Source organism: Gigantopelta aegis, chromosome 4 (genome assembly GCF_016097555.1).
Source record: "Gigantopelta aegis isolate Gae_Host chromosome 4, Gae_host_genome, whole genome shotgun sequence".
Classification (NCBI taxonomy): domain Eukaryota; kingdom Metazoa; phylum Mollusca; class Gastropoda; order Neomphalida; family Peltospiridae; genus Gigantopelta; species Gigantopelta aegis.
In genome coordinates, this window is record NC_054702.1 from 112603512 (window position 1) to 112628664 (window position 25153).

General features: G+C 42.4%; 3 protein-coding genes across 4 annotated transcripts in view; all 3 read left to right on the plus strand.

The window, feature by feature from the left end:
• LOC121371807 (catalase-like) overlaps positions 1–2915 on the plus strand; it is a 31633-nt gene extending 28718 nt beyond the window's left edge. For both annotated transcript variants that reach the window (XM_041497976.1, XM_041497975.1), the window contains one exon: positions 1258–2915. Coding sequence is in view for 1 of the 2 variants with exons in the window: in XM_041497975.1 (XP_041353909.1) it covers positions 1258–1269 (12 nt within the window). In the remaining variant the exon portion in view is untranslated. The remainder of the gene's footprint in view (positions 1–1257) is intronic.
• A 10015-nt stretch (positions 2916–12930) lies between these two features.
• Positions 12931–14896, plus strand: LOC121372521 (perlwapin-like). The gene is made up of 2 exons (XM_041498878.1): positions 12931–13579; positions 14459–14896. Exons 1-2 carry the CDS (start codon positions 13483–13485, stop codon positions 14773–14775), a joined length of 414 nt encoding a protein of 137 aa, XP_041354812.1. The 5' UTR covers positions 12931–13482; the 3' UTR covers positions 14776–14896.
• A 2050-nt stretch (positions 14897–16946) lies between these two features.
• Positions 16947–24407, plus strand: LOC121371808 (whey acidic protein-like). Its single transcript, XM_041497977.1, has 5 exons — positions 16947–17238; positions 21127–21180; positions 22019–22103; positions 23384–23554; positions 24044–24407. Exons 1-5 carry the CDS (start codon positions 17203–17205, stop codon positions 24361–24363), a joined length of 666 nt encoding a protein of 221 aa, XP_041353911.1. The 5' UTR covers positions 16947–17202; the 3' UTR covers positions 24364–24407.
• The last annotated feature ends 746 nt before the right edge of the window (positions 24408–25153 follow it).

Consider the following 25153-nt stretch of genomic DNA (forward strand, 5'->3'; position numbering starts at 1 on the left):
TTCATCTCAAAGGAATAGCTGGGTGTGACTGACATTTTTGGGTTTTGCTTGCTCTCATCTCAAAGGAATAGCTGTGTGTGACTGACATCTTTGGGTTTTGTATGCTCTCATCTCAAAGGAATATTTGTGTGTGACTGACATCTTTGGGTTTTGCTTGCTCTCATCTCAGAGGAATAGCTGTGTGTGACCGACATATGTGGGTTTTGCTTGCTTTCATCTCAAAGGAATAGCTGTGTGTGACTGACATCTTTGGGTTTTGTATGCTCTTATCTCAAAGGAATAGCTGTGTGTGAATGACATGTGGGTTTTGCTTGCTCTCATCAAAGGAATAGTCAGGGGCGTGCGCAGGAAATTTTGCGGGGGGGTGGGGTCGAGGTGTCTGGCGAAGCCGAACACCGCGAGCGCCGCAGGCGCGAAGCCCGTGGCGGGGTGTCTATGGGGCCCTCCCCCCGGAAATTTTGAAAAAATTGACCCCAGGATTCACAGGAATGTAAAAAATCGGGATATGAATTTTTTTTCCGCCTGGAGCAGGGGGGTGGGTTTCGACCCCAACCCCCCCCCCCCCCCCTCCCGGCGCACGCACCTGATAGCTGTGTATGACTGACATCTGTGGGTTTTGTATGCTATCATCTCAAAGGGATAGTCGTGTGTGACTGACATCTGTGAGTTTTGTTTGCTCTCATCTCAAAGGAATAGCTGTGTGTGACTGACATATGTGGGTTTTGTATGCTATCATCTCAAAGGGATAGTCGTGTATGACTGACATCTTTGGGTTTTGTTTGCTCTCATCTCAAAGGAATAGCTGTGTGTGACTGACATCTTTGGGTTTTGTATGCTCTCATCTCAACTTGAATCGAACACCCAACAACTGTGTAGACATAGTTGAGCAGTTATTACTAGTGATGAATCAAACAAATTTGTTTTTGGGGGGTAGGGGTGGTGTTTGTTCTGATTACTGAATTACATGGTAATAATGCAATTGATAGTTATGTATTTATTTAGTTTTTGTTCTTTTACTTGTAACAAAGTTACCATGTAAAAGTGAATAAAGTATTGCAGTCATGCGTGTGCAGTTTTCACAATTTGTTTGCAAAACCTTCTTGATCTACAGTGTGTGTGTGTGTGTATATGTGTGTATGTGTGTGTTTGTTTGTGTGTGTGTGTGTGTGTGTGTGTGTGTGTGTGTGTGTGTGTGTGTTAGCTGTCCTTCATTGATTTACATTGCAACTGTTACAGTGGTATTTTGTTTTACAACAGGCCAACTTATGATATGGATACACCTCCTGCATCATGACAATGTCAAATCTGCAAGCTCAACGATCGGCAAACGGTGGTATAGTCAAGAAACTGTCTAGTGTTTCATTCTGATTGATTTTTTATTGATTGGAATTCCTTAAACACAGCTGTTAATAACTGCAGTGTTGTTGATTGTGTTAAATGTGATTTCACCATCCACCAGACCTTGCAATGCTATGCAAAAAAACGTGTTGCATTTCTTTTATCATATTATGACTGCTATAAGTTGAATAATGCTATCAACTGGGATATTGATTCTTGGGTAGTGTAATATTCTCCACTGTATATTAGTTTTTTGTAGCTTCTCTGAATCATAGTTTTAAAGGCAGTTTCTTATGGCTGAGTGAGTCTTTTTTTTAATATAATATACAGTATTATGTTTACTGGGTAGCATAATAAAACACTACAGAGACTTTTGAAAACAGGCATTCTAGAGATGAAATATAAAGCTGCCTCCATACATTCTTGTTCTTATATTAGCCACAGCAACAAACTGGGAAACAGAATGTGCAGCATAAGTAACATATGGATGTAACAGTTTAAATAATAAAAATAAAAATATTTAACTTTTCCCCCAAGATGGATCACCTTTTTTTGTCCTGCTGTATATTGAAAAGGAAAGTTATATCTATAAATATATACACCATATTCAATTTTGTGATGTTTATTAGGTAATGTGGCAGTTTATTTTAATTTGTGACTTAGAAATTGAACAGTTGTATCATTAAAGGACGTTACAGGGTGGGATTGCTGTTGGAACAGTAGCCAACATTTGTGTCTCTTTCGTTTTAAAAAATATGATGTAATTATATATATTTTATTGTGTAATTCTTATATATCATGTTTGTTATGCAATTCTCATTTGTATATTACCATGATGATTATATACTGATGGAAAGAAGTAAGGGACCACACCAACACTAACAGAAAAAACTGACTGAAACCAAAAGTCCCATCCATAGTGTCGGGAAGTTAACTATGTTATGTGCATCTAACCTACCATTGCTGGCATTCAATCCAACATTACAGCTTTTTTCTTATACAGACAATATGACGTCAGTATATATTATAGTGAGTTAAATTTGGTCATCAATACCAAGCGTTCCTTTATTTCCTTCTCCAAGTATAAAATGATTAATAAATACTTAAAACCATCACCACTGTTATAATTATTGTTTTTAAATGATTTAATTATGTGTGTGTGTGTGTGTGTGTGTGTGTGTATATATATATATATATTGTGTGTGTGTCTAGTTTTGATTTGTGTATTCGTATAATGATTATTAATAATAGGGCATTATAGTACAAGCTATGATTTGATTTACATGTGAATCTTGACTGTATAGACTAGTTAAGGGCTTATTGCTTATTGCATCATTGTTTTATCTTTACTACACTGCTTTGACATATTGCTTGTAGCAGCCATGTACAATACATTATTTTGTATACATGTCAAAGGAAAAAGTTTAGTTTTGTTGAAACTCCAAAATATTCATAATAAATAATCAGAAATATTGGATGGTTAATCATTGAATATGTGGAGCAATAAAGTATTACACGTTTGTGTCTTTCTCTTTAGTTAATATTTGAATATGTGGAGCAATAAAGTATTACACGTTTGTGTCTTTCTCTTTAGTTCTGTTTGAGGTGTGTGTATATATGTGTGTGTTTGCATGCGCGCGCGTATGCGTGTGTGTATGTGTGTGTGTGTGTGTGTGTGAGTCTGTCTGTATGTGTATGTGTGTGTATCTGTATGTGTGTGGGCTTTTGTATTATTAAAGGGGTGTATGGCTTTATTGCTGAATTTGTAGGGAGCTCCTTTTGTTGAGTCTATCACAAACTTAGTGCAGTGAGTACACACTGTCAAGGTGGTAATTCAAATATATTCTTGCAGGTTCTTTTTACAACAATAAGGAATGGATGTTAGACACCTCAGCCAATTTTAAACCATGTTATTGTTTTATCTAATTATAATTTATTTTGGTAGTTGGGCATGGTGTCATAAAATCAACTGTCACTACATGCTACAATTAAAATGCAGCAAATGACCTTTTATATTCGGGCAAAAAGGCATATACCATTGCATTTGGTTTACCAGACATCGGGCAATGGTTGCGATGGGGGAAAACACGATGTATCTGCCGAGAGGGTTCGATCCTGCAACTTATCACACCACAGGCGAGCACTGCACCATGCTCTGCCTATGAAAAAAACGTCCTTGCATTGCCACTGAATATGTTAGAGACCGGAAAAGAAAGGAATGTTTCTTCAATGATCGCATGTATTTAAACTATGGCTATTTGGTGTCTACATATGCATGGTTATTTTGACACATGGATAATTATGATAAATGTTTTTGACGTTATACTGTTCTGTCTAACCTTAATGGCAGAATCAGGAAAATCAATATTTGACAGATTGCACAGTTTAGGAAATCAATTTAGGTGTTGTTAATTTCAGTGGGCAATTTAGCTTCTGGAATGTAACCATGGGGAAGCTATTCAGATACTTTTAAATGTGAGATATCTCCGTGTGGTACCAGATATTAAATCTCACACAGTATTTTCTTCAATTGTATATGAATCTCGGTCGTTAATATGACCATTATGACCTTTTATACAAGGATCCAAAGTTGTTTATTTTATTTTCCCCGTCGACAAAGTGGATTATCCCAATGTGGCTATATTGAGAGTTTTGTTATGTATTTGAGCAGTGCACTTCATAAATTACCTACCACAATATTTGATATACCAGTCGTGGGGCATCGAATCCATTGAGGGTGATCGATCTTACAACCTGTCGTACAACAAACTAGCGCTTTACCATCGAGCTACATCCCGCCCCAGAGAGTGCTGAGGATGCCATGATACATTTGTTTACAAGTATACTGTGTCAGCATTGCCGAGTTGTCTGTCACCGTGACAATAAAATATAGAGGTTAACGGACGAGGGAGACCTCTTGTTTATATTGTTATGCGTGGTTTACGACACGGCGACTCTGGATGTTAGCTGTCACGATGGAGATGTTAATAATGAGTTCAGTCTCCATTTCTTCGTAATCAACATGCGGTCAACCCCAAGTATTCTGGTATGTCGAATTTAGACATCCATCCATCTATTCATCCTCCCACCTTTCCATCCATCCATCCATCTATAATCCCACTCACCTATTCATTCATTCCATCTTCACCATTTATTTATTTATGTTTAAAAGTAGTTATCAAAGTGTTTTTTTAAACCTATATTTATTAAGGTAATCGATCATCAACATTCCTTTCCACAGAACAAACCCTTTTGAATTTATTTCCAGTGCTTCCATTGCATTCCTTTTTGTTTCCTGGATTTAAATTCTGAACCCAGTAGACAGGTTTGTCATGCCGGAAACAGGTATACCGTAATAAGTAGTTAAATGCACTGTGCCCACACTACAGTCATTGTAATTGCAACTTGCTCAAACGTAATTCGGCTATCAAAAGGTACCATGTATTTAGCGTAGACAAAGTTATTCACGCAGATATCAGGACCGTAGCTAGGATTTTTTGTTTGAGGGGGCAACTGAGTAGTTAATAGTCTAAAACTCCTTAACAATCAAGAAGAAAATTTTCTTTAAGTTTCTGTAATGCTTTCCGGATTATAATGCTTGCCCCCCCACCCCCCCCCCCCCCCCCCCCCCCCCCCCCCCCCCCGCTAGCTACGGCCGTGGATATATTGGTCATACATTTAAGGATTCATTTAGGGGTCAACACTCTCACGTAAGGATATTTGACCACTGCTCTTGACGCAATAAAACAACCTTATTACCAACACAACCATTTAGGTCTGCCTTGTTGAGATACGATCTTGATTTTGTCGATCAGAATTGATATTTTACTTTTAATAAACAAATATTATTTCAAAGGTAGTCTTTTAAAAAAATATTTTACTAACGGTCCAACGAAAACGCCAGTTTGTTATTGTATCAGTAATGTCCGTATTTGCTACGCCTGGAAGATTCAGCACCTTCCAAAGATGCAAAAAACCCACAAAGAACAATTGTGGATACTGAATTGTAAGGTTCAGCAAAAAATTAGTGTTTGCCAAACAGACTAATATTGTCGGTCATTTGAAGGCCGTATGAAATAAACGAGTCAACTGTAGTCTAAATGAAATAACCGAGTCACTTGAAGTTGTATGAAATAACCGAGTAATGGATGGGGTGGTCAGTGCTGTAATACCTGGCAGACAGCTCGACACACGTCACAGCACTGAGTATGCTGTCACGACGGCGATGACGTTGACGAGGCTGATGTTAATGCTGTCTGTGCCCGATTGTTCGCAGACGACATTCGGTCAGTATGTGGTCGACAGCGATTGTTTTGGTGAGTTGAATTTGACAATACAGTTTTTCTTATCTTCTCTCCACCAACCCCTAAACTGATATTTAACCTCTTGTGAAATTTATCGAATGGCCGAGTATATTTTAAAAATAGAATGGTTGATTCAACGATGGTTATTTCTTTTTTTTTCAAATACTATAATTTTAATATTTTGTATTTCTAGAATTATAGCGCCAGTAACAGAACTTTTAAATTAAAACTTAATAAATGAATTCACATCCATGTGGCGCTCATTGGGAGGCTTGCGTATGGCACCTGATAACCGGTCCTCTGGTCTGCAGAGTTTGATAGGCACTCCCCTAGAACACTCTCTCGGAGAACACTTTGGGTTTTCCCTGACTCATCAAGAGTCCCACTGACATATCAAAGGCTGTAATCAACCATTAGTTCACCAAATACCCATTTAACTGTTTTGTGCAGAGATATGGTTTTGATCGCGAATAACAGTTTTGTCGTTCATATATATCAAATGTTGTAGTATGTGCTGTCTTGTCTGTGATGACGTACATGCTGAAGAGCCTTTGCTGCCAGCATGTACTTGTAGCTTATTTAGTGACTGAGCCCACCCACCCAATCCCACCCTCGACACTTGTTGGACACCAGGTAACCATTGTTTAATATATTTTGAGATGTCGTAAACACAAATATTAACTTTTGTTCCATTGTTTTCCTCTCTCACAGACAACTATTAAAAATAGCAGTTAACAACTGACTACTGTTTAAAAAAGAAAATATTTGAATTAATTAGTCCTATTTGTGTTTGACATATTATTGGGTGGGAAGGCGCGATTGTAGATTTAATTAACCAGTACGTAACACCGACCGGCTATTAATGCTGTATTTAATCGGACATAAACCTGCCATATAATAGAATTCCTTTTCACAAATACCTTTGTTCGTGAAGCGGACGGGTTTAAAAGTAATTCCGTCCCAAAAAGCTATGACCAAAAATATAGAATTATATCTAGTCGTCCTATTTAGCCAATGTAATATTATACGAGTATTAATTGCAGGAGCAAACTAGCTGGCTCCTTTCTAGGATGTAGCTTATTCAACTTACTGTGCTAGCACAACAAATATGCTATTCAACCTGAGTCATACCTACACACTGCAGAATTCTCTCCCTTGCCGGATATGCGCAATGCTATCCTTGCACGGGCTACCTGTAACTTCATTCTCAATTCTGCAGTCCACCTGTTAACACCTGTTAAGCTTTGGCAAAAAGTTTTCTTTACTTGTAATTTTGTGTTTGTTTTTTTGGTTGAACTTGACATACGGTTGGTAGTTGGGAATTCTGTGTTGAATTTACCATGTCCGACGCGAGTTCGTTGACAGCTAGCGCACGGAAAGTTTGTGCGCGAGATGGTTGTCCATTTCTTTTACGACGTAAAGACACACACGTGTTGTGTCCGGACTGTCGGTCTTGTTCTCAAGACCGTCAGTGTGAGATCTGCGCCACGTGGTCTCCTGACCAGTGGGTTCGGTTCGGTTCGCAGACTCAGGGTTTCGGGTACCAGCAAAATCTTGTCGTCTGCTTCGGCAGTAGTCGGCAAGTCGGACTTAGTGGGTAGGTCCCATAAGTCTGTAGACACTTCTAAAAGTGTCCGGAAAGGGGGGAAACACAAGGGTGTTTCTTCTTCGGTCCGTGTTACGAGTACAGTTACAGATACTTCGGGAGCGCCCCCCCGGGCTCCTATTGTGACCGTGGTACGTGAGCCGTCTTCGTTAGTGACGGCGCCTTCTTCTGTTTGTGTGGCTTCGTCGCGGGCGTCGCCATCGTCGTTACGGTTACCTTTACAAACAGAAGGGGGGCAGGGTGGAGTCGTCGCGGCACCGGTTTTGACGACTTCATCGGTTACCGAGCACATGCACTCCGTTGTGCATAGGTCCACTGCTTCGTCCGCAGAGCAGGTGGCCCCGACTTTGCCTTCGATTGCTGACAGTCGCTTCGGCACCTCAGCATTCTCAAGGCCCGAGGAGAGTTCTGCCAGTTTGCTTCGAACTGAGCCAGTTGTTCCGATGCCGGGATCCGTCTCTGATGGCATCCCGACCGATGTTTACCGTTGGGTGGAGGACTCATCCCGTTTGGGTCCTCCGTTTGCATATGTTTACCCCAAGGGTCCGGTGACTTCGGTAGCAACGGACATCTCCTCACAGTTTGCACCGTCTTTGGTCCCTACCTCTTCGACTTTACTCGATAGAGGACGAGGTTCGCGCAGATACCCCTCGGTTGGGGGTACTCTGTGGCCGCAAACTCCGACCGTTCCGCACTTGGCGCAGGAACGACCGTTAGGCTTTCAGGAAACGTTGTTTCGGAGTTTTGTGGAATTTTTGAACGCTTCGCCTCAGTTGGGATCATTGCTTTCGCAGACGGGACCGACGGGTGCGGCTCCCATTCCCCCCCCCCCCCCCCCCGGTTTTCCGCCAAAACCAGCAGAAACTGCGTCTCGACAGCAGTTTGACGATGCAGTTAGGGATTGTCGTTCGGTTCCTATTGTTTCCGTCTCGGGAGACGCTGCCCCAGGGGCGTCTCGATTAGGGGGAGGAGTCCATATCGATCTTCGGGATCCAGTGGACAGTGACCTGGCTTCAGAGGAAGCGTCGGTTGGACCGGATTCTGTCGCTGACCCAGCTCTCTCTCACTTCGGTTCGGAAGTAGAGGAGGAGTGCGATTATCCGGCGGTTCTGGCTTTTGTCAGGGACCAGGTCCGACAGGTATGCGGGGACGCTATACCTCAGGTTGAGGCCCAGCCTACATTCAAGGGTGTCTCCTTCGGGAACCGTTCTTTGAATTTGGTCACTCCTCGTGAGGAGTCGGGTTTACCACTTGCACAGGAGGCGCACAGTTCACTTTGTGACATTGATGTGTTGATCACTGGCAGTGATCGTATCCTGGGAGTGGGTGTTGATGAGTACCCAACGGCACTGCCTACGGGGAAAATCCTAACGGGAGCGCGCATTTTTCGTGCCGACTCCTATGAGACGTTGGGGGCGGATTTTCTCGAACATCCGGCGGTCGTTCCCGCTAGTGTCCGAGCCGCTTGTTCCCCATCGCCGCATGTGTCATTGCCAATCGCGGATCTGGAATCGTTCGAACGGCTGGCTAAGTCGATGTTCCAGGTTAATAACCATTTAGGTACGTTCCTATTTGGCTTGGATAAGGCTGTCGAGAGCCTTCCCGCGATGGCGAAAGGCTGTTTGGAGGCTGCGTCAAAAGCCTCTAAGCATATCGCTCAGTTATCTGGCCGATTGTTTGCGAACAGTCTTTTGTTACGGCGTGACCATTACCTGGCGGGTTTGAGTGCGTCAAACGTTGCGAAGACGTTTTTTCGTACACGTTCGGTACGGGAAAATTTACTTTTCGGTCCCGATTTTAATATTGTCCTAGACAAGGATTTGTCGCGACCAGTCCCGAACACTCGACCCTCAACCTCTGGTAAACGTCGGTCCACGTTTTCGGGGTTCAAGCCTCCTCCTGTAAAAAAGGCTGCTTTTTTACAGTCGGCTCAGATCCCTAGGGTTCCTGACACTAGGAGGCAACCAGGTAACAACCCGTCTTCCGCTAAGCGAGGACGCAAACGTCGTACTGCGTTCCGTTCTCAGTCCACCAAAGGCGTTGCGCCTACGGGTGGTAAGCGGTTGGGGTGAGGGTACGTGAACGATCGGCAGTTGCTTTCGGAGGTACCGTTAGCAAACATACCCGTGGGGGGCAGGGCTCCGCCATTTCCTTCGAAATTGGTGCAAGCTGCCTGGTCTCGACCCCTGGGTTCTGTCGGTCGTTCGACCACGGTTACAAAATACCCTTTTCTTCGAGCCCCCCTCTTACTTCCACTCCGAGAATGCCGCCGTTACCGTCCGCGGATCGGCGCGTTTTAGTGGAGAGTATGATTGCCGAGTTTCTCGACAAAGGGGCCATCCAGAGAGTCAGTCTGGACACTCCGGGATTTTATTCTCATCTTTTCTTCGCCCGGAAGAAAAATGGGGAATGGAGACCAATCCTAAATTTGAAGCCACTGAACGTCTACGTCGATGTTCCTTCCATGAAAATGGAAACGGTTCATTCGGTCCGGAACCTGCTTCAAATTGGGGAGTGGGCTGTGTCGATCGATCTGAAAGACGCATACCTCCATGTCCCGGTGCACAAGGCGTTTTGGAAGTTTCTGCGCTTCCTGTTCGACGGGAAAGCGTACGAGTTTCGTGTGCTTCCGTTCGGTTTGGCGACGAGTCCCCATGCTTTTACACGTGTGGTAAAAGCGGTGGTAGGTCATGTTCATTTGTTAGGGGTTCGAATGCATACCTATCTGGACGATTGGTTGATCCCAGCTTCGTCGCAACAGGAGTGTCAGACCAATGTCGGGTTGGTTTTGGACACGATCCTCCAATTGGGTTTTATTCCCAATTGGGTGAAATCGGAGTTAACGCCGGCTCAGATTTTCACATATCTCGGAGTGGTCTTCGATCTTGTGGTAGCGTCGGTTCGTCCCACCGATGCGCGTATCCACAATTTCCAAACGTCGGCGCGACGTTTGATGGGGGAGCAAAGTACTACGGTACGATCTCTCCACGTGGTGTTGGGCCACCTCGAATCTCTGGCCTCATTGATCGTGCGGTTCAGACGATTCAAACGACCACTCCAGTGGCATTTGTCCCCACGGTGGGACGGTCACAATTGGGACACGATAGTGCCTCTGGGCCCATGGTTCACTCATCCGATACAGGAGTGCCTGTCGGACAAGTGCATGTCCCTATCGGTTCCGTTGCACCCCCCTGCTCCGGATCTGATCCTGTTCACGGATGCGTCGCTGCACGGGTACGGGGCGCATCTGTTGGATCAACACATTTCAGGGGTATGGAATCTCTCCGAGAGGAAGCTTCATATCAACTGTTTGGAGATGGAGGCAGTGCATCGTGCCTGTCTTCATTTCCGGTGTGTTCTTCGACACCGTCGAATTCTGTTGAGATGCGACAATACGTCGGTAGTGGCATATCTCAATCGTTGGGGTGGAACCAAATCGGAGACTTTGGGTCGCAAAGCTCTTGCGATTTTGGAATTCTGCGACCAACTAGGGACCACTCTGTGGGCGAAACACATTCCTTCATCGGTGAATGTGTTAGCAGATGCCCTCAGTCGACATACCCCTGTTCAGACGGAGTGGATGTTGAACAAAGGGGTGGTCGCAGCGGTTCTTCGGGTGTGGGGCAGTCCACAGGTGGACATGTTTGCCACACGGTTGAACAACCAATTGCCGGTGTTCGTGTCCCCGGTACCGGACACATTGGCGTTGGAGTACGACGCGTTAAGTATGGATTGGACGGGACTGGATTTTTATGCCTTCCCTCCTCCTGTCTTACTCGGCAAGGTGTTGACCAAAGTGGTCCAGGAACCTTGTCACGTGACGTTGATAGCTCCTCTGTGGGTGGCGCAGCCCTGGTTTCCACAGCTCCTGTCACTGTTAGTGGCAGTCCCATTCCGATTACCAGTGTTGTCCGATCTACTCAGCCAGCGACTGAGTCAGACGGTGTGGCATCCGAAGCCGGAGGTCTTCCGGTTTCACGCGTGGAGGTTATCAGGGCTTCCTTGCGACGCAGAGGTTTTTCGACAAGAATTGCGCATCTCGTCTCTTCAGCAAAGCGCAAATCTACCGAGTCGGTTTATCAGTGTCACTGGCGTATGTGGGTTCGTTGGGCGAACGCACGGGATTTCGATCCCTTATCGCCTACTGTCAACGATTTAGCGGAGTACTTTCTGGCGTTGGTCCAAGAAAGGAAACTTAAAGTCATGACAGTGAAAAGTCACAGAGCTGCGATTTTCACTACTCTTAAACAGTGTGGATGTCGTGACTTTTCTACCAACTTGGTGTTGCATGATTTACTTAAATCATTACAATCCACGGTTGAACGACCTTCCATTATTCCGAAATGGAATGTCTTTCTGGTGTTGCATGCTCTTAAGGGTGCGCCTTATGAGCCGTTGAGGTTTGCTAGTCTTCGTGCCTTGACATGGAAGACTCTGTTTCTGGTTTCACTGGCAGCTTGTCGTCGGATCAGTGAGATACATGCTTTTTTGCATGATTTGGTTGATTACAATTCGGACGGGTCTGTCACTTTACGTACCGACCCTATCTTTGTTGCTAAAAACCAGTCTCCAGGGGAAGAGTTTCCACCTACTGTCATTCACAGTTTATCTCGTACACTGTCATCTGATAACTCGGATAGACTTCTTTGCCCGGTGAGAGCATTGAAGTATTATTTGCAGCGTACGAAAAACCGGCGGCAGGGTAAAAAGAGATTGTTTATTTCTTATACCATTAGGCCGGGTGATGTCACAAAAAATGCTTTGTCTCGATGGATAGCAGCTACCATCAAGCTAGCATATGAGATGGCGGGTGATCATGTGTTACGGAATTTCTCTGTTAAACCACATGAGATCCGAGCCATTTCTGCTTCCCTGAATTTTCATGACTCTTTAGATATTATAAAGGTCATGAATGCAGGGGTTTGGAAAGGACGGCACACTTTTGACCGTTTCTATTTCCGGGATATGGCGGTTGGTCCTGACGGTACGCGTAGGATCCAGACAGTCATTGCGGCTCAACACGTCGTGTCTGTGCGCAGGGCAACGGAAAGGGGTCGACCTCTTTTCCGTCCGACTGCCATCGATTCACGCTTCGGACATGTTTAACACTCCACCCTTTTCTGAGGGATGGGGTTTTTTGTAGTGTTGTCTACCATTTCCTCTCCCTGGGGAGATGTTTTTCCTCCCTTTCATGGGGATGAGTTTTTTCTTTTGGGAAGCCCCTTTTTATTCCCAAAAGTTTTTTGACTCCTTGTTACCGTATGTCGTGGTTCGTCCTATCTCCATGTCATTACTTCAAAGGAGCTTTTTGGGTACGGGTAAGTCCTCTATTTTCTTACCTCCTCCCATTAATGTTGAATTCACGTGCTCTAACGGTGTCATTGCACGTCCGTTATAGCATATTTGTTGTGCTAGCACAGTAAGTTGAATAAGACTATTAGAAAATTTGTTTCTAATTTTCATTATTATTCATACTTACCTAGTGCTAGCACAACAAACTATACCTCCCACCCACCCCTATGAGGCTTTCCCTCGGTGGGTGGACTTTGAACCGAGAATGAAGTTACAGGTAGCCCGTGCAAGGATAGCATTGCGCATATCCGGCAAGGGAGAGAATTCTGCAGTGTGTAGGTATGACTCAGGTTGAATAGCATATTTGTTGTGCTAGCACTAGGTAAGTATGAATAATAATGAAAATTAGAAACAAATTTTCTAAATTTATAAACACCACAAAACGAAATATACATGTACATCTGAAATAATGGAATCCTACACGAACGCGTTATTCTATGTCATTGAAAACCGCTATTAATAATGTAATACCTAAAACGTAAGCGCGACCCTCACATGTACAAATGTCTCCATAATATCGAAAAACAATGTCTTTTAGGACATGCACACATGGGGTTGAAATATATTTATGATTAAAATGTCGTCCTACAAAACTGTGACCACATACAATGTTCTAATTCTGAATAACAACACACCTGGTAACTAACGTTTTCACTCGTTACCACACTATGAAATCCGATCAGATTCCATGTGGAATATATTGAAATATAAAATAATATTATTTAAAATATGGTCGCCATATTGAAATTGAAAAAGGTCGAAATAAACACTAGTATATACATTAAAATAACAAATTACTGCTCTATAAATTTTGAAATAAATAATGCAGTATATTTTATGATGTATGCAATTTGTAATAACCTTGAAACACGCTGATTACTGATGTTGTTTCAGCTGTACTGCCACCCTGACGAAGTGTGTCGGATTTACCCTCAGTGGTGTAAGAAACCACCGTGTCCTAGGAAACCAACGTGCATCTGTAAGTGCTGTGAAATCGTTTCTCAAACTTCGATTTAGTGAAGAATCACAAAATCAAGTGTTATTTCAACCGTAAAAAATCTCTATCCAGTCAGATATATATAGATTTGCATATTCATAAATGTTACATTTTAACCATTCCTACTCGTATTCTAGAACTGATCACTGGGGCATTATTTTACTTACTACAAAATATACCGGCCTCGGTGGCGTCGTGGTTAGGCCATCGGTCTACAGGCTGGTAGGTACTGGGTTCGGATCTCAGACGAGGCATGGGATTTTTAATCCAGATACCAAACCCTGAGTGAGTGCTCCGCAAGACTCAATGGGTAGGTGTAAATCACTTGCACCGACCAGTGATCCATAACTGGTTCAACAAAGGCCATGGTTTGTGCTATCCTGCCTGTGGGAAGCGCAAATAAAAGATCCCTTGCTGCCTGTCGTAAAAGAGTAGCCTATGTGGCGACAGCGGGTTTCCTCTAAAAAAACAGTGTCAGAATGACCATATGTTTGACGTCCAATAGCCAATGATAAGATAAAAAAATCAATGTGCTCGACTGGCGTCGTTAAATAAAACAAACTTTACTTTTACTACAAAATAAATCTTTATTTTAATCATTGATGTATAGACGAAAATATGGGGAAATCCGCCAAGGAAAATTAATGGCCAGAAGACTTTGTAAAGCCGGTTTTTGCTAGTGTTATAATTATGTTGGCAAATTGTGATCACAAGTGATTTCTAACTGTTGTCTGAGTAAATTTCCACTGTCCCTTAATTAAATTGTTGAGCATAATAAATATGAAATAAATTAAGGAAGAGTTTCAGCTTATTTATGGTTTTCGCTAATGTTTGAGTGTCTTTTCTGATAATCATATCTAGATCCACGTAGCAAGCCTGGATATTGCCCCATGACCATAATACCGTTTCCCGGAATGTTTGGACCTAAATGTGACTTTGACTACGATTGTCCGGGCAGGATGGTGTGCTGCGGACACCCGGAGAGCCGGTGCATCATACCGTACAAGTCCTCTGGGCAGTGTCCGCGGAGTGAGCCGACCACCAAGTGCGGCCCGCGGTGTACGGACGACTTCGACTGCGGTAGAGGACTGATCTGCTGTAACTTCAAGCAGTGTGTCGGTAAAGTCTGCTCCTGGCCCAGGGTACTCGACCGCAAGGAGATGGCCGACTTCATTTAGACACTCACAGCGCCACCTGGTTGTCGGCGCATGTCAGATATTAAACGTACTACACACTTTGTATCACTACGTCTGTTATCGGTATTAAATATGAACAAGCAATTAAACAGTATTGGTGACATCAGTATTCTGTTATTTTGTCTCTCATACATTCTTTTCAGGTATATATTCAGATATTTTGTCAAATAAGGTGCATTTGTAAGCGACGTGTTTGAAACTGACAATGATGACTGCAAATAAGTCTGGAAAACTTTATAATTCTATGTATTAAATTTGACTGTGGGACATGCAGTCGTGATCTAGTCGTAGGTGAGACAGCGATCTCCTAGTGAGTTACAGTCAGTTGTCAACAATATCCCGACCAAACCGCATTGATACGTTTTTAACACTATACGTTGACACACGAATTTTAAAACGTATCAATGCGTTTTGACCCGGATAGGATACGGATCATGACAGACCAAATGCAGGCTCTAAACCGTACCAATATGTTTTGGTCTCAATTTACATGTACGGTATTATATCGACATGATATAACCAAAAGATGCTATCTCCATTTTTGTTTTATCAAAGTTGGGTTACATTGATTAATATGACTTCTATGTACTATTTCATATTAAATTATCTAAACATACATGAAAATATTCTGAACACATTTTACTTTGAATAAAAGTACTATCTGTGCGACCTAGAAACTGCTTTATTTATACGCCACCGTCAGAAACACCTGGAGTAAGACCGAAGTAGCACCTTTGAAAAGTGAAGTTATTACTTTACAGGAATATGCTGTCTAGATATTTCTCAGACAGGTTTTATCTTCACTTTATTTACGAGAATGGCCTCCAATACTCTACACAAAACACAGTCAAATCTACAGTGGAAGCGGCCACATCTATTAAGCAGCCACTTGTTTTAGGCCAATGGTGGACACCAGGTACTGACCTTGATATCGGGGGGGGGGTTGACCTTTTCGATTACGAATGCAACTCGATTACTGATGGTAACTGGCCATGTGAATGTATCTCATGAATACCAGTCATTAATGTCATATTATCCATCAATTCATTAATAGTTTGTCGTTATTTGCAATGAAAAGTTGTTTTTGCGTTTTCATTGTGTTTCAGTATATTACAACGTAACCTATATTAAACAACCGCCTTTTGTATTCTCAAAATTCATCTAATATAGTACAACGTAACCTGTATTAAACAAACACTTCTCAAAGGAGACAACCTTTTTATTCTCCAAATGCATCTAATATAGTACAACATAACCTGTATTAAACAACCACCTGTCCTGAAAGGACACCCTTTGATGCTACCGTATCGGCTGTTTAACTCCAGTTTGACTGTAAATCCAATTTTAGATTGTCTCATGTTAGTACTTTCAAGAAATTAGTCTTGAGCGCATACACTATGCATTCACTTTTTTAATGTTGATTCTGTTATAAAATATCCTTTATATTAGGTATTAGGCAAAATATATTTTGCCGAGTTACTGTAAGAAATCTTCGTTATATAAATTGTATAATGTGAGAAAAGAAATTTAATTTTGGAGACTATCTTTTCGCGGCAGCTAAATTAATAAATAAATTGTTAATGCATTCTGCTTCTACATACATTTATATTTAATACAGAAGGTATTTATTTATCGACTGAAACTGGATGATGGCAAAATACACACGACAGAATATGCTCTCTCTCTCTCTCTCTCTCTCTCTCTCTCTCTCTCTCTCTCTCTCTCTCTCTCTCTCTCTCTCTCTCTCTCTCTCTCGGAAATGAAATCTTTAATGAAAAAGGCATTCCTAATTCCTAGTTATACCAATCAACAGTGGAGACACCATTACGATAACGTTTGTATTGTCACAGACTGTTTTGAAAAAAGATATGGTCGAGATGCGATCAGTTTGCCGTAGATGGGGATTGACAAAGAGTGACAGGAGAGTTAGAGGTTAATTAAGGAATTTACTTTACGTTTAAAATATGAACCGAATTAATGAATCCTGTTTTTCTTTAGCGCATGTATAAATGTATGCAGTTACACACGTAAAACTAACACACACTTTATGAAGCCTGTTTTTCTTTAGTGCATGTATACATGTATGCAGTTACACACGTAAAACTAACACACACTGTTCATTCGGCCCGATTTCTTTTACGAACAAGGTTTAGATCACTACGTAACAGCTTTGTAATTAAAAAGTAAACTTCTGTACAAAACAGCCAGCTGACCGATTTCCTATCCGCACTTGGTACGCTGGATTTCCTACCAGGACTTTGTACGCTCCGCCTACATCTGGTGTTGCTCCGAGATCCGCATTGTAATGAAGAGGCGCAGTCAATCAGTGTAGCTTTGACCGGTGTCAAATCACCACGACTTACAAACTTCGGGTGATCATCGAACGAGTTATTCAACTGTTGTCTGTCGATGGAAAACATGCACGTCAAAATTCTTATGCTGTTGGTAAGTATGTAATAGTGATGATAGTGCTTGCTTTTAGAGAATGCTAGTTCAATTAAAATCAGCTTTAACGACAGCCAATAGATATTATTTTATATTATTTTATTTTGTTTTTAAAGTACGGATATTTGGTGTATAAAATATAGCTGTTGTGACACTTGGTTGAGAGAGAGAGAGAGAGAGAGAGAGAGAGAGAGAGAGAGAGAGACAGACAGAGACAGAGAGAGGGCGAGAGAGCGGCTACTTCCACACAAATAGGAGCGGCTACTTCCACACAAATAGGACAGTGCATACGTTTTGGATATTTTAAACAATCTTGTAATACAGTTAAAACATATTATAAACCCATACGAACCTTTATGAAAAACCAACCCATGAACAGGAACTTCTTTACAATGACACTGTTTATAAATGATTTATAGGTTTGTCCTTCAAATGTGGCATGCACCATGCACTCTGCCTTTCAAGTGTAGAAATGCTGTTTTGTTTGCGTTAATATTACTAATATATAGATGACAACGATAGAAACGTAAAATCAAACATAAATAAACGAGCAATGTGCATACAGCTGACTTGAATGTCAAATAGAATTGGTTTTATCCGTACCCAAAGCTCCGCATGGATATAAAACGGAATGAATTCAGTGTTACATTTTGACACGGAAACAGAACTATATGCTAATCGTTTTGAATTAAACTAGGTGATACACATCAAACTAAGTTATGCGTTACGAAAACGTGTCCTGTTCACCAGAGAAACACAGCCAGAGGTAACAGTTAACGACGCACATTCCAAAAGTGTCGGTAGTAGAATCAACATAAACACCTGTGGCATGCCCAGGCAGTAAATGGAAAGTAATAATTCTGGGAACTGGGAAACTCTTTTTACGTGCCCCTATCCACAGAGGTTCAGGCACGCCCACCACGGATTTAGCCTCTGACTTCGCCAGTGACTAACTCCGGAGCAGGAGGGGGGGGGGGGGGGGGGGGGGTAAGTTTGAGGTGGGCGGAATTTGGAATAAAGCCATTTAGTAAGGTCGACGCGAGCGCGGACCAAATAGCAGACACTTCGTAAACTTGAAGTACACCGAGTGGGAGCCGTGCTCTGATTGGCTGAATTTCGATTCCTCGGTGAAGCCTGTATTTTACCTAAGTCTACAAAGAGTAACTGCATCCAAAACATGTCCGGACTCTAAAATTTAACCAAAAATAGTTAAGACTGCTCAGCCAAAAGGTTTTTAAGGTGATTTTGAGCAATTGAACGGGCGCCAAAATAAAATGCGTTAGACTACTTATAAAAAAATAAACATAAGAATTTCGAACTGCTTCCAAAACGTTTAAAGTCTAACTAGCCCAAAAAAAGAGGTTGTTACCTGTCCTAGGAAAGGTTGTTAGCGGGGATGTCGTCACGGAGAGGCGATGAATAGGGACGAGTCCAGATGGGTGAGGGCGTACCGGTTTGCGGACTTGGCGATGCTCTCGGTGATTGGACGGTAGTCATCCCCGGCAACGGTCTTGATGACGCGGTGGATGGTCGGGTTGTCCATTTCATCGAAAAGCATCCCTTGGTTGAAAAGTCCCTTCCGGCGGACGGTAAGGCAGATCCCTCGCCCATCGTTTATCGTGATCCTACGCACCGAGAACTCTCCCTCAGTTCGTGGCAGAGGTTGGTAGGACTCCGGAGTCGGTCCACAAAGGAGCTGACGGACATCCCCAATGTTGGTCTTGACCAGCCTGGAGTAGCGTGTTGGGAGCTTGCCGGCCTGCAGTGACCAAGGTTCTTCAGGGGGCTGGTCGTTCACTGGAGATGATGTTGGTGGGGGCGGTTGTATCGGCGGACTTGGCTTGGCTGTCTGGTCGCCTGGTGACACCATCGCCTTTCGTTTTCCAACGAGTACCAGTCGGGCCTGGGTCTCTACAGCGCCACTCTTCCTGGGTGGGGGTGGCATCGCTGGAATCCCGGGGGTCGAAGTAGTCGGAGTTGTTGGTGGCGACTCCATCTGGGCCTGGTTAGGGACCGTGTCCGCCACTGGCGAGTCGACGACTGTATCCTGCAAAGCTGGATCAGCTGGCCTCGCTGGTATTGACTTGGGCTTGGGGGGTTCAACGGGAAAAGTCGCCGCCGGTAGTTGAGCTACCGGTTTTGACCTCCCCCGGTCCGCCCCTGGTGCGTCCGTCTTCCTTCTCCTTCTCCTCCTAGTTGGTTTCTTAACCGGGTCGCCGTACACCAAAGTCACGGTTGCCCGTGACCCGGTGTACGCGACGCGGTACTCCAATAGCACTCCATATGTTGTTATGAGTCCCCCCGGGGGGGGGGGGGGGGGGGTAACTCCAGAGAGCATGAACATACGTCCTGCTTCATCGTAACAAGAATTAGGAATGCAAGAATCGCAAGAATAATTCTTGTTACGGCTAAGGCTAAAAAGGACTTTACGTGCACATTCTCTGTCCAGGAAAAGGTGTGTGTGTGTATGTGTGTGTGTGTGTGTGTGTGTGTGTGGGGGGGGGGGGGGTTAAAGAAGGGACGCCTACACTGGCAAATGCAAGGGAGCACCAGCAGTCCAAGTATTGGTAGCAGGATTTCTTGATAGACACATCGGCCCATATTATACTGGCAAGTTGGAGTGTTATATATATGGTGTTTTATCTCTTCGTCAAGAAAGAAAGAATGAACTGGCTGCAGCCAAATATGCTATTACCACCGAAATGTTAAAACCTTTGTTTTGTTTAACGGCACTACTGGAGCACACTCATTTATTAATCATCGGCTATTGGATGTCAACCAATTGGTCATTTTGACATATAGTCTTAGAGAGGAAACCCGCGACATTTTTTCCATTAGTAGCAAGGGATCTTTTATATGCGCTATTCCACAGACAAGATTATACATACCACGACCTTTGATATACCAGTCGTGGTGCTCTGGCTAGAATGAGAAATAGCCCAAATGGGCCCACCGACGGGGATCGATCCTAGACCGACCGCGCATCAAGCAATCGCTTTAGCACTGGCCCTCCGACGGAAAAGGCACCAGGGAAGTTGTATATGATTAGTCTGTAGAGTGCTCGCCTGAGGTGTTTGCGTCGTAGGATAGAACCACTCATTGGACCCATTTCTCTGACTGGATTTTCCCGTTCCAACCAGTGCCCCACGACTGGTATACCAAAGACCGTGGTGTGTGCTTTCCTGTTTGCGGGTAAATGCATATAAAAGATCCCATGGAAAAATGTAACGGGTTTCCTCTAAAACGTTTGAAATCTAACAGCCGATGATAATAAATCAATGTGCTCTGGTAGTGTCGTCAGATTTTAACTTTCTCATAGGCAGATACCCAGTTTACAAAACATCGTAAGTTTACGTCAGTGACTAGCAGTTATACCGGCTACACGTTTTTGGCATCTACTGAAGATGGAGCATCTTAGGGACAAAAGAAAATGAAATATGCGTACTTCAAACTATATTAGTTGTATTGTTAGTAGTAATGATAATTGAGGTTTAGTCGTAGATTTACCTTTACGTGCAAAACTAGGATCACGATGTGTCATGAAACTAGGCCTAGAATTTCTTAATTCAGATGACCATTATCTCATGGTTTACCAAAGCAAGTGTAAAACAAAATAACGGGACAGGGTTACCTTAAACATTATATATCTAGTCGCGTGTACCCTCAAAGTGTTGAAAAACACGTCTCTACCTGATGTAATACAAAAACTAAACTAGCACACGGACGTAACATGGCCAACACATACAAACACAACTAGTCAATGTTTGTTTGTTTTTATATTTATTTATTGTAATTTATTTGATTTTGTAATTACTATAATTATTTTTATGTTGCGTACCCGCGTAACTCTCATCATGTAATAATGAAGACAAACATTATGTTTTTCAGACTGTGTTTGTGGTGATACAGATAAACAACTTATCTCACGCAGATCCATGCTCGGTGAGTTTCTACTGTAGTATTCGTGTATTCTATATGGTTCCTTACATATACAGAAATGTGTTTTCTCTCCGTTAGTAATACCTGACATTTCGGATGTAGGTGACCTATTGTTTGTGAATTTTGTTTTTTTTCAACTACACTCCAGCACATTTGGAATTCTTCAAACAGCTGCTGGCAGATTTATGCTGGTGGCGCTGTGATTGGTCGAATGAAAGACCACCCTGGCAAGGGATGGCGTACGTTGGCTTTGGTGAGACCTACGTTTCTTTGTGAAAATCGCAACTTACTAATAAGAAAATACTGGGCTTTTTATTCGAATAATATAATTTTGTTAAAATCAAATACAGTGCTTTCTAAATATCATTTCCCATAACATATGTAGCTTTTATTATCATACAAAAACAAATGGTAAAGGCAAAGTGTGAAAGTTGACTAACAAAGCTAAAACAATTTGTAATATAGACCCTGTGTTAAATATTAAAGATTGAATATATATGTTCCAATTTTCTGGTTTTTGATACAGTCAAAGCAGTGAATGTGAAAGTTAGGCTAAGACTGTATGTTTATAACTATTACGATTTGAACCGCGATGAAGTCAAGTGGGGGTGAGGGAGATTGGCTACATGTTTTATCTTTAGGACAAAAAGACGTGTCTTCGTCATACAGGTGGTTACTACGTAGACATGATCGTAGGCCTGGTTAACTTATCTCAGAACTAAAAAAACAACAACAAAAAAAACACACACAAAACTGGGCACCAAGATAGGGGAAGATTTAAAAATGTGTGTATATCTTTGTTTCTCAAGAAGTACAACTTTTTTCTTTTATGTTTTTGCAGACTGTCGATTGCCAGCCGGGTAAAACGTGTCGTCTGCAGGCAGTGACATGCGTACGAGCTCCTTGTCCCCCGGTAGCGATATGCGGTGAGAAAGCTTCTTTGTCTTACAAAACACTGTGCATGATCCGTTTCATAATGATGACCAAGACACTAAAGCCAATTAAATTAATACAACTGGATACTAACACACACGCACACACACGCACACGCACACACACGCAAACACACCCGGGTACCGTTCCATAAAGCGATCTTTAAGGTAAGATCATCTTATGTGCATAAGGTAGATATGTACTTAAGGTCATCTTATTCCTCGCAGCATTAAGACAATGTAGCGGGTTTCCTCTGTTGACTACATGTCAGATTTATCAAATGTTTGGCATCCAATAACCGATGGTTAATTAATCAATGTGCTCCAGTGGTGTCGTTAAACAAAAAACCCTAAGGTCATCTTACTGCTAAGATCGCTCGTGGAATGGGACTAGCTATGGTAAAGCGCTCTCTGTTTCTCATTCCAGCCAGTGCACCACGACTGGTATATCAAAGTCCATGGTATGTGGCATTATGTCTGTGGGATGGTGCATATAAAAGATCCCTTGCTACTAATGGAAAATGTAGCGGGTTTCCTCTCTAAGACTATATGTCAGAAAAACCACATGTTTGACATCCAATAGCCGATGATTAGTAAACCTATGTGCTCTAGTGGTGTCGTTAAAGAAAACAAATGAACTGAGCCAAATTAAACAAAACATTTTTTGTGTCGTTACTTGTTGTAGCAAAGAGTCCGGTTTAGGAAATAGTTCCTTATAAAACAAATACTACAAAATTCTGATATGCTTTTTGAAATATTTCTTTGATGATTACATGTAGGTTGACCTCTGTAGTATTTAAATAACCCGTTGGTTTGTAGTTACTTGTCATAAGTAGTAATATATTTTTTTTTTAATAGCTGGTAACAACTGTGCAAGTGGTATAGTGCCACTGGTATAAGAGCAACACGAGACAGTGCTCGGGCATAAGGGTGGTTAACTGAACAATTTCGTGGTCGACCTACGTTGATTGTTTTACACGGTACTTGTCAGTTGATAGCTTATGTACTCCCATCCAATAACGCCGAGTGGGCTACAATTATGTTATATAATAAAGAGTAATCTTTTATGTATGTAAATGTACTGTTAGTACTTGGGGTCTCTGTTTGGGGGTACCTGTGGTTGAGAGCACTCCCTAAATTCGCAGTCACATGATCCTCTCGATAGTGTTAAGTGTTTGTGTTTCTCACAGAATATATATCCTGACATAGAAATTGAACTGCATGGAGTACTTAATGGTGGCGTGGAACCTTGAGGTATTTGTTCTACATTACAGATGAGTCCATTGTAGACTCAGAGAAATGTGGCCCTGGGTCTGGTCCGGTGCTGGACAGTAATGGGAAGGCTATCTTCTGTGGACGAGGTCCGAATCGCAGGACGTGTCCGGACCACACCACGTGCAAGATTGACCCCTTAGACCGGTTCGCAGTCTGCTGTTGGCAGGACAGTAAGCACCAGTCGAACAACACCGACAGCGTATCGATACGTTCGATTATTTATTAATGGGTATCAGTCATGGCTCGATTTTTAACACACTAATATAAAATACATCGATATAAAGACAAAATATCAATAAATAACACTGTGAAATAACATTTTTTGTGGTGGTCTAACTTTCGTGTAATGGACTAAGGCACTCAACGAATTTAATAACACAACGAACATGTAATACATGTATACATATAATACAATGATACTACCTTTTCAAACCACGAATTTAAGTACCCAACGAAACGTGTTTTTTTTTAAAAATTTAATTATTATTATTTTTTTTTATTTTTTTTTAGCAAAACCACGAACATTTAACAATTTCATAGAAACCAGTGACATGCCCTCCTCCCAATCAAAACTTTAAAAACAAAGAGTGTGGGTTGCTTCCCCCTCTCCCAGTATAGACAGAAAAATATTAAAATATCGCTTTTTCTTTGTTACTCAGAAACGAAGCCTGTTACCAAACCAGGAAGTTGTCCAAAGCCAAAGTCAGGTTTTGGTATCTGCATAGCACGATGTTCAAACGACGGCGACTGCCCAGGACCACTCAAGTGTTGTGGTAGCTGCCCCCGCGAATGTACCAAACCGGAGGTGAAGCCGAAACCAGGCAGCTGTCCTAGACATCCCTGGTTTTTCAGCTGCGGCAACACGGTTCCATGCACGGCGGATTCACAGTGCAAGGGCAAGCTGAAGTGCTGCACAACGAGATGTGGTCGAATTTGCACGAAACCCGTCAATCACAAGTGGTGGTGGTGGTTGTATTAGCTGCATTGGCTACCTGACAATTAAAGTCGAGTTTTCATCTCTGCTGTAATCGTCATTGTTTTATTTTTAGATAACATAATGCTAGGCTTAGACTGTCAACTGGCACGACGAAGTTGGCCAACTCGACGATTGCATTGTAATTTCCCCACCTGTCAACTTACGACGGGTGCGCTCAGGTTAACAACTAGTAGGTTATATGACAAAAATTGTAAGAACGCTCAGACTAGCAACTGGACTGTCGTAGATGTCGTAACAGCAGAAAGTTGGCCAATTTTGTGCTGGCAGTTGGTAGTCTAATACTAGCATAACGCACAGTGCATGTCAAAGGAATGATGACGTTTTCCATCCGGGTGTCTGGCTATGCTAATTTCCTGCCGAGTGTCCATCTGTTTAAGCGGAGAATATCGAGTCTAGTTAACGTTTAACAAAATATTACATTTAAGTCTTCAATCGTTTAATGAATCGTTACGTTTATTATATTCTGTTGATAATGGGCATTCCTATCCTTAAGAATCTAAAAGATCACGGCAATCAAAACGTGCTCCAATAAATTTGGCTGAAACATCACTATTTGCTTTAACACATGAAACTTTTAAAGGGTCGTGTTGATAGATGGTGTTAGAAGCATAGCGTACTGGCTCCCATTTTTGTAGAGGCGCAGACTGAATTCCCGAATTAAACGAAAATGTCGGAATCTGAATAACAATTTTTATTTATATTAGCATTACTGCCAAACGTCTATAAAGAGTTACAAACCAAGCAGTACGCATTTTCACACGGATAAACTTAC

Bases quoted from the DNA above. Each gene is read 5' to 3' on its own strand.
- LOC121372521 (XM_041498878.1), top strand. From the start codon at position 13,483: ATGTTGTTTCAGCTGTACTGCCACCCTGACGAAGTGTGTCGGATTTAC. The intron at 13,580-14,458 runs GTAAGTGCTGTG...AATCATATCTAG, and splicing joins TAGGAAACCAACGTGCATCT to ATCCACGTAGCAAGCCTGGA.
- LOC121371808 (XM_041497977.1), top strand. From the start codon at position 17,203: ATGGAAAACATGCACGTCAAAATTCTTATGCTGTTG. The intron at 17,239-21,126 runs GTAAGTATGTAA...TATGTTTTTCAG, and splicing joins TCAAAATTCTTATGCTGTTG to ACTGTGTTTGTGGTGATACA. The intron at 23,555-24,043 runs GTAAGCACCAGT...TTTGTTACTCAG, and splicing joins AGTCTGCTGTTGGCAGGACA to AAACGAAGCCTGTTACCAAA.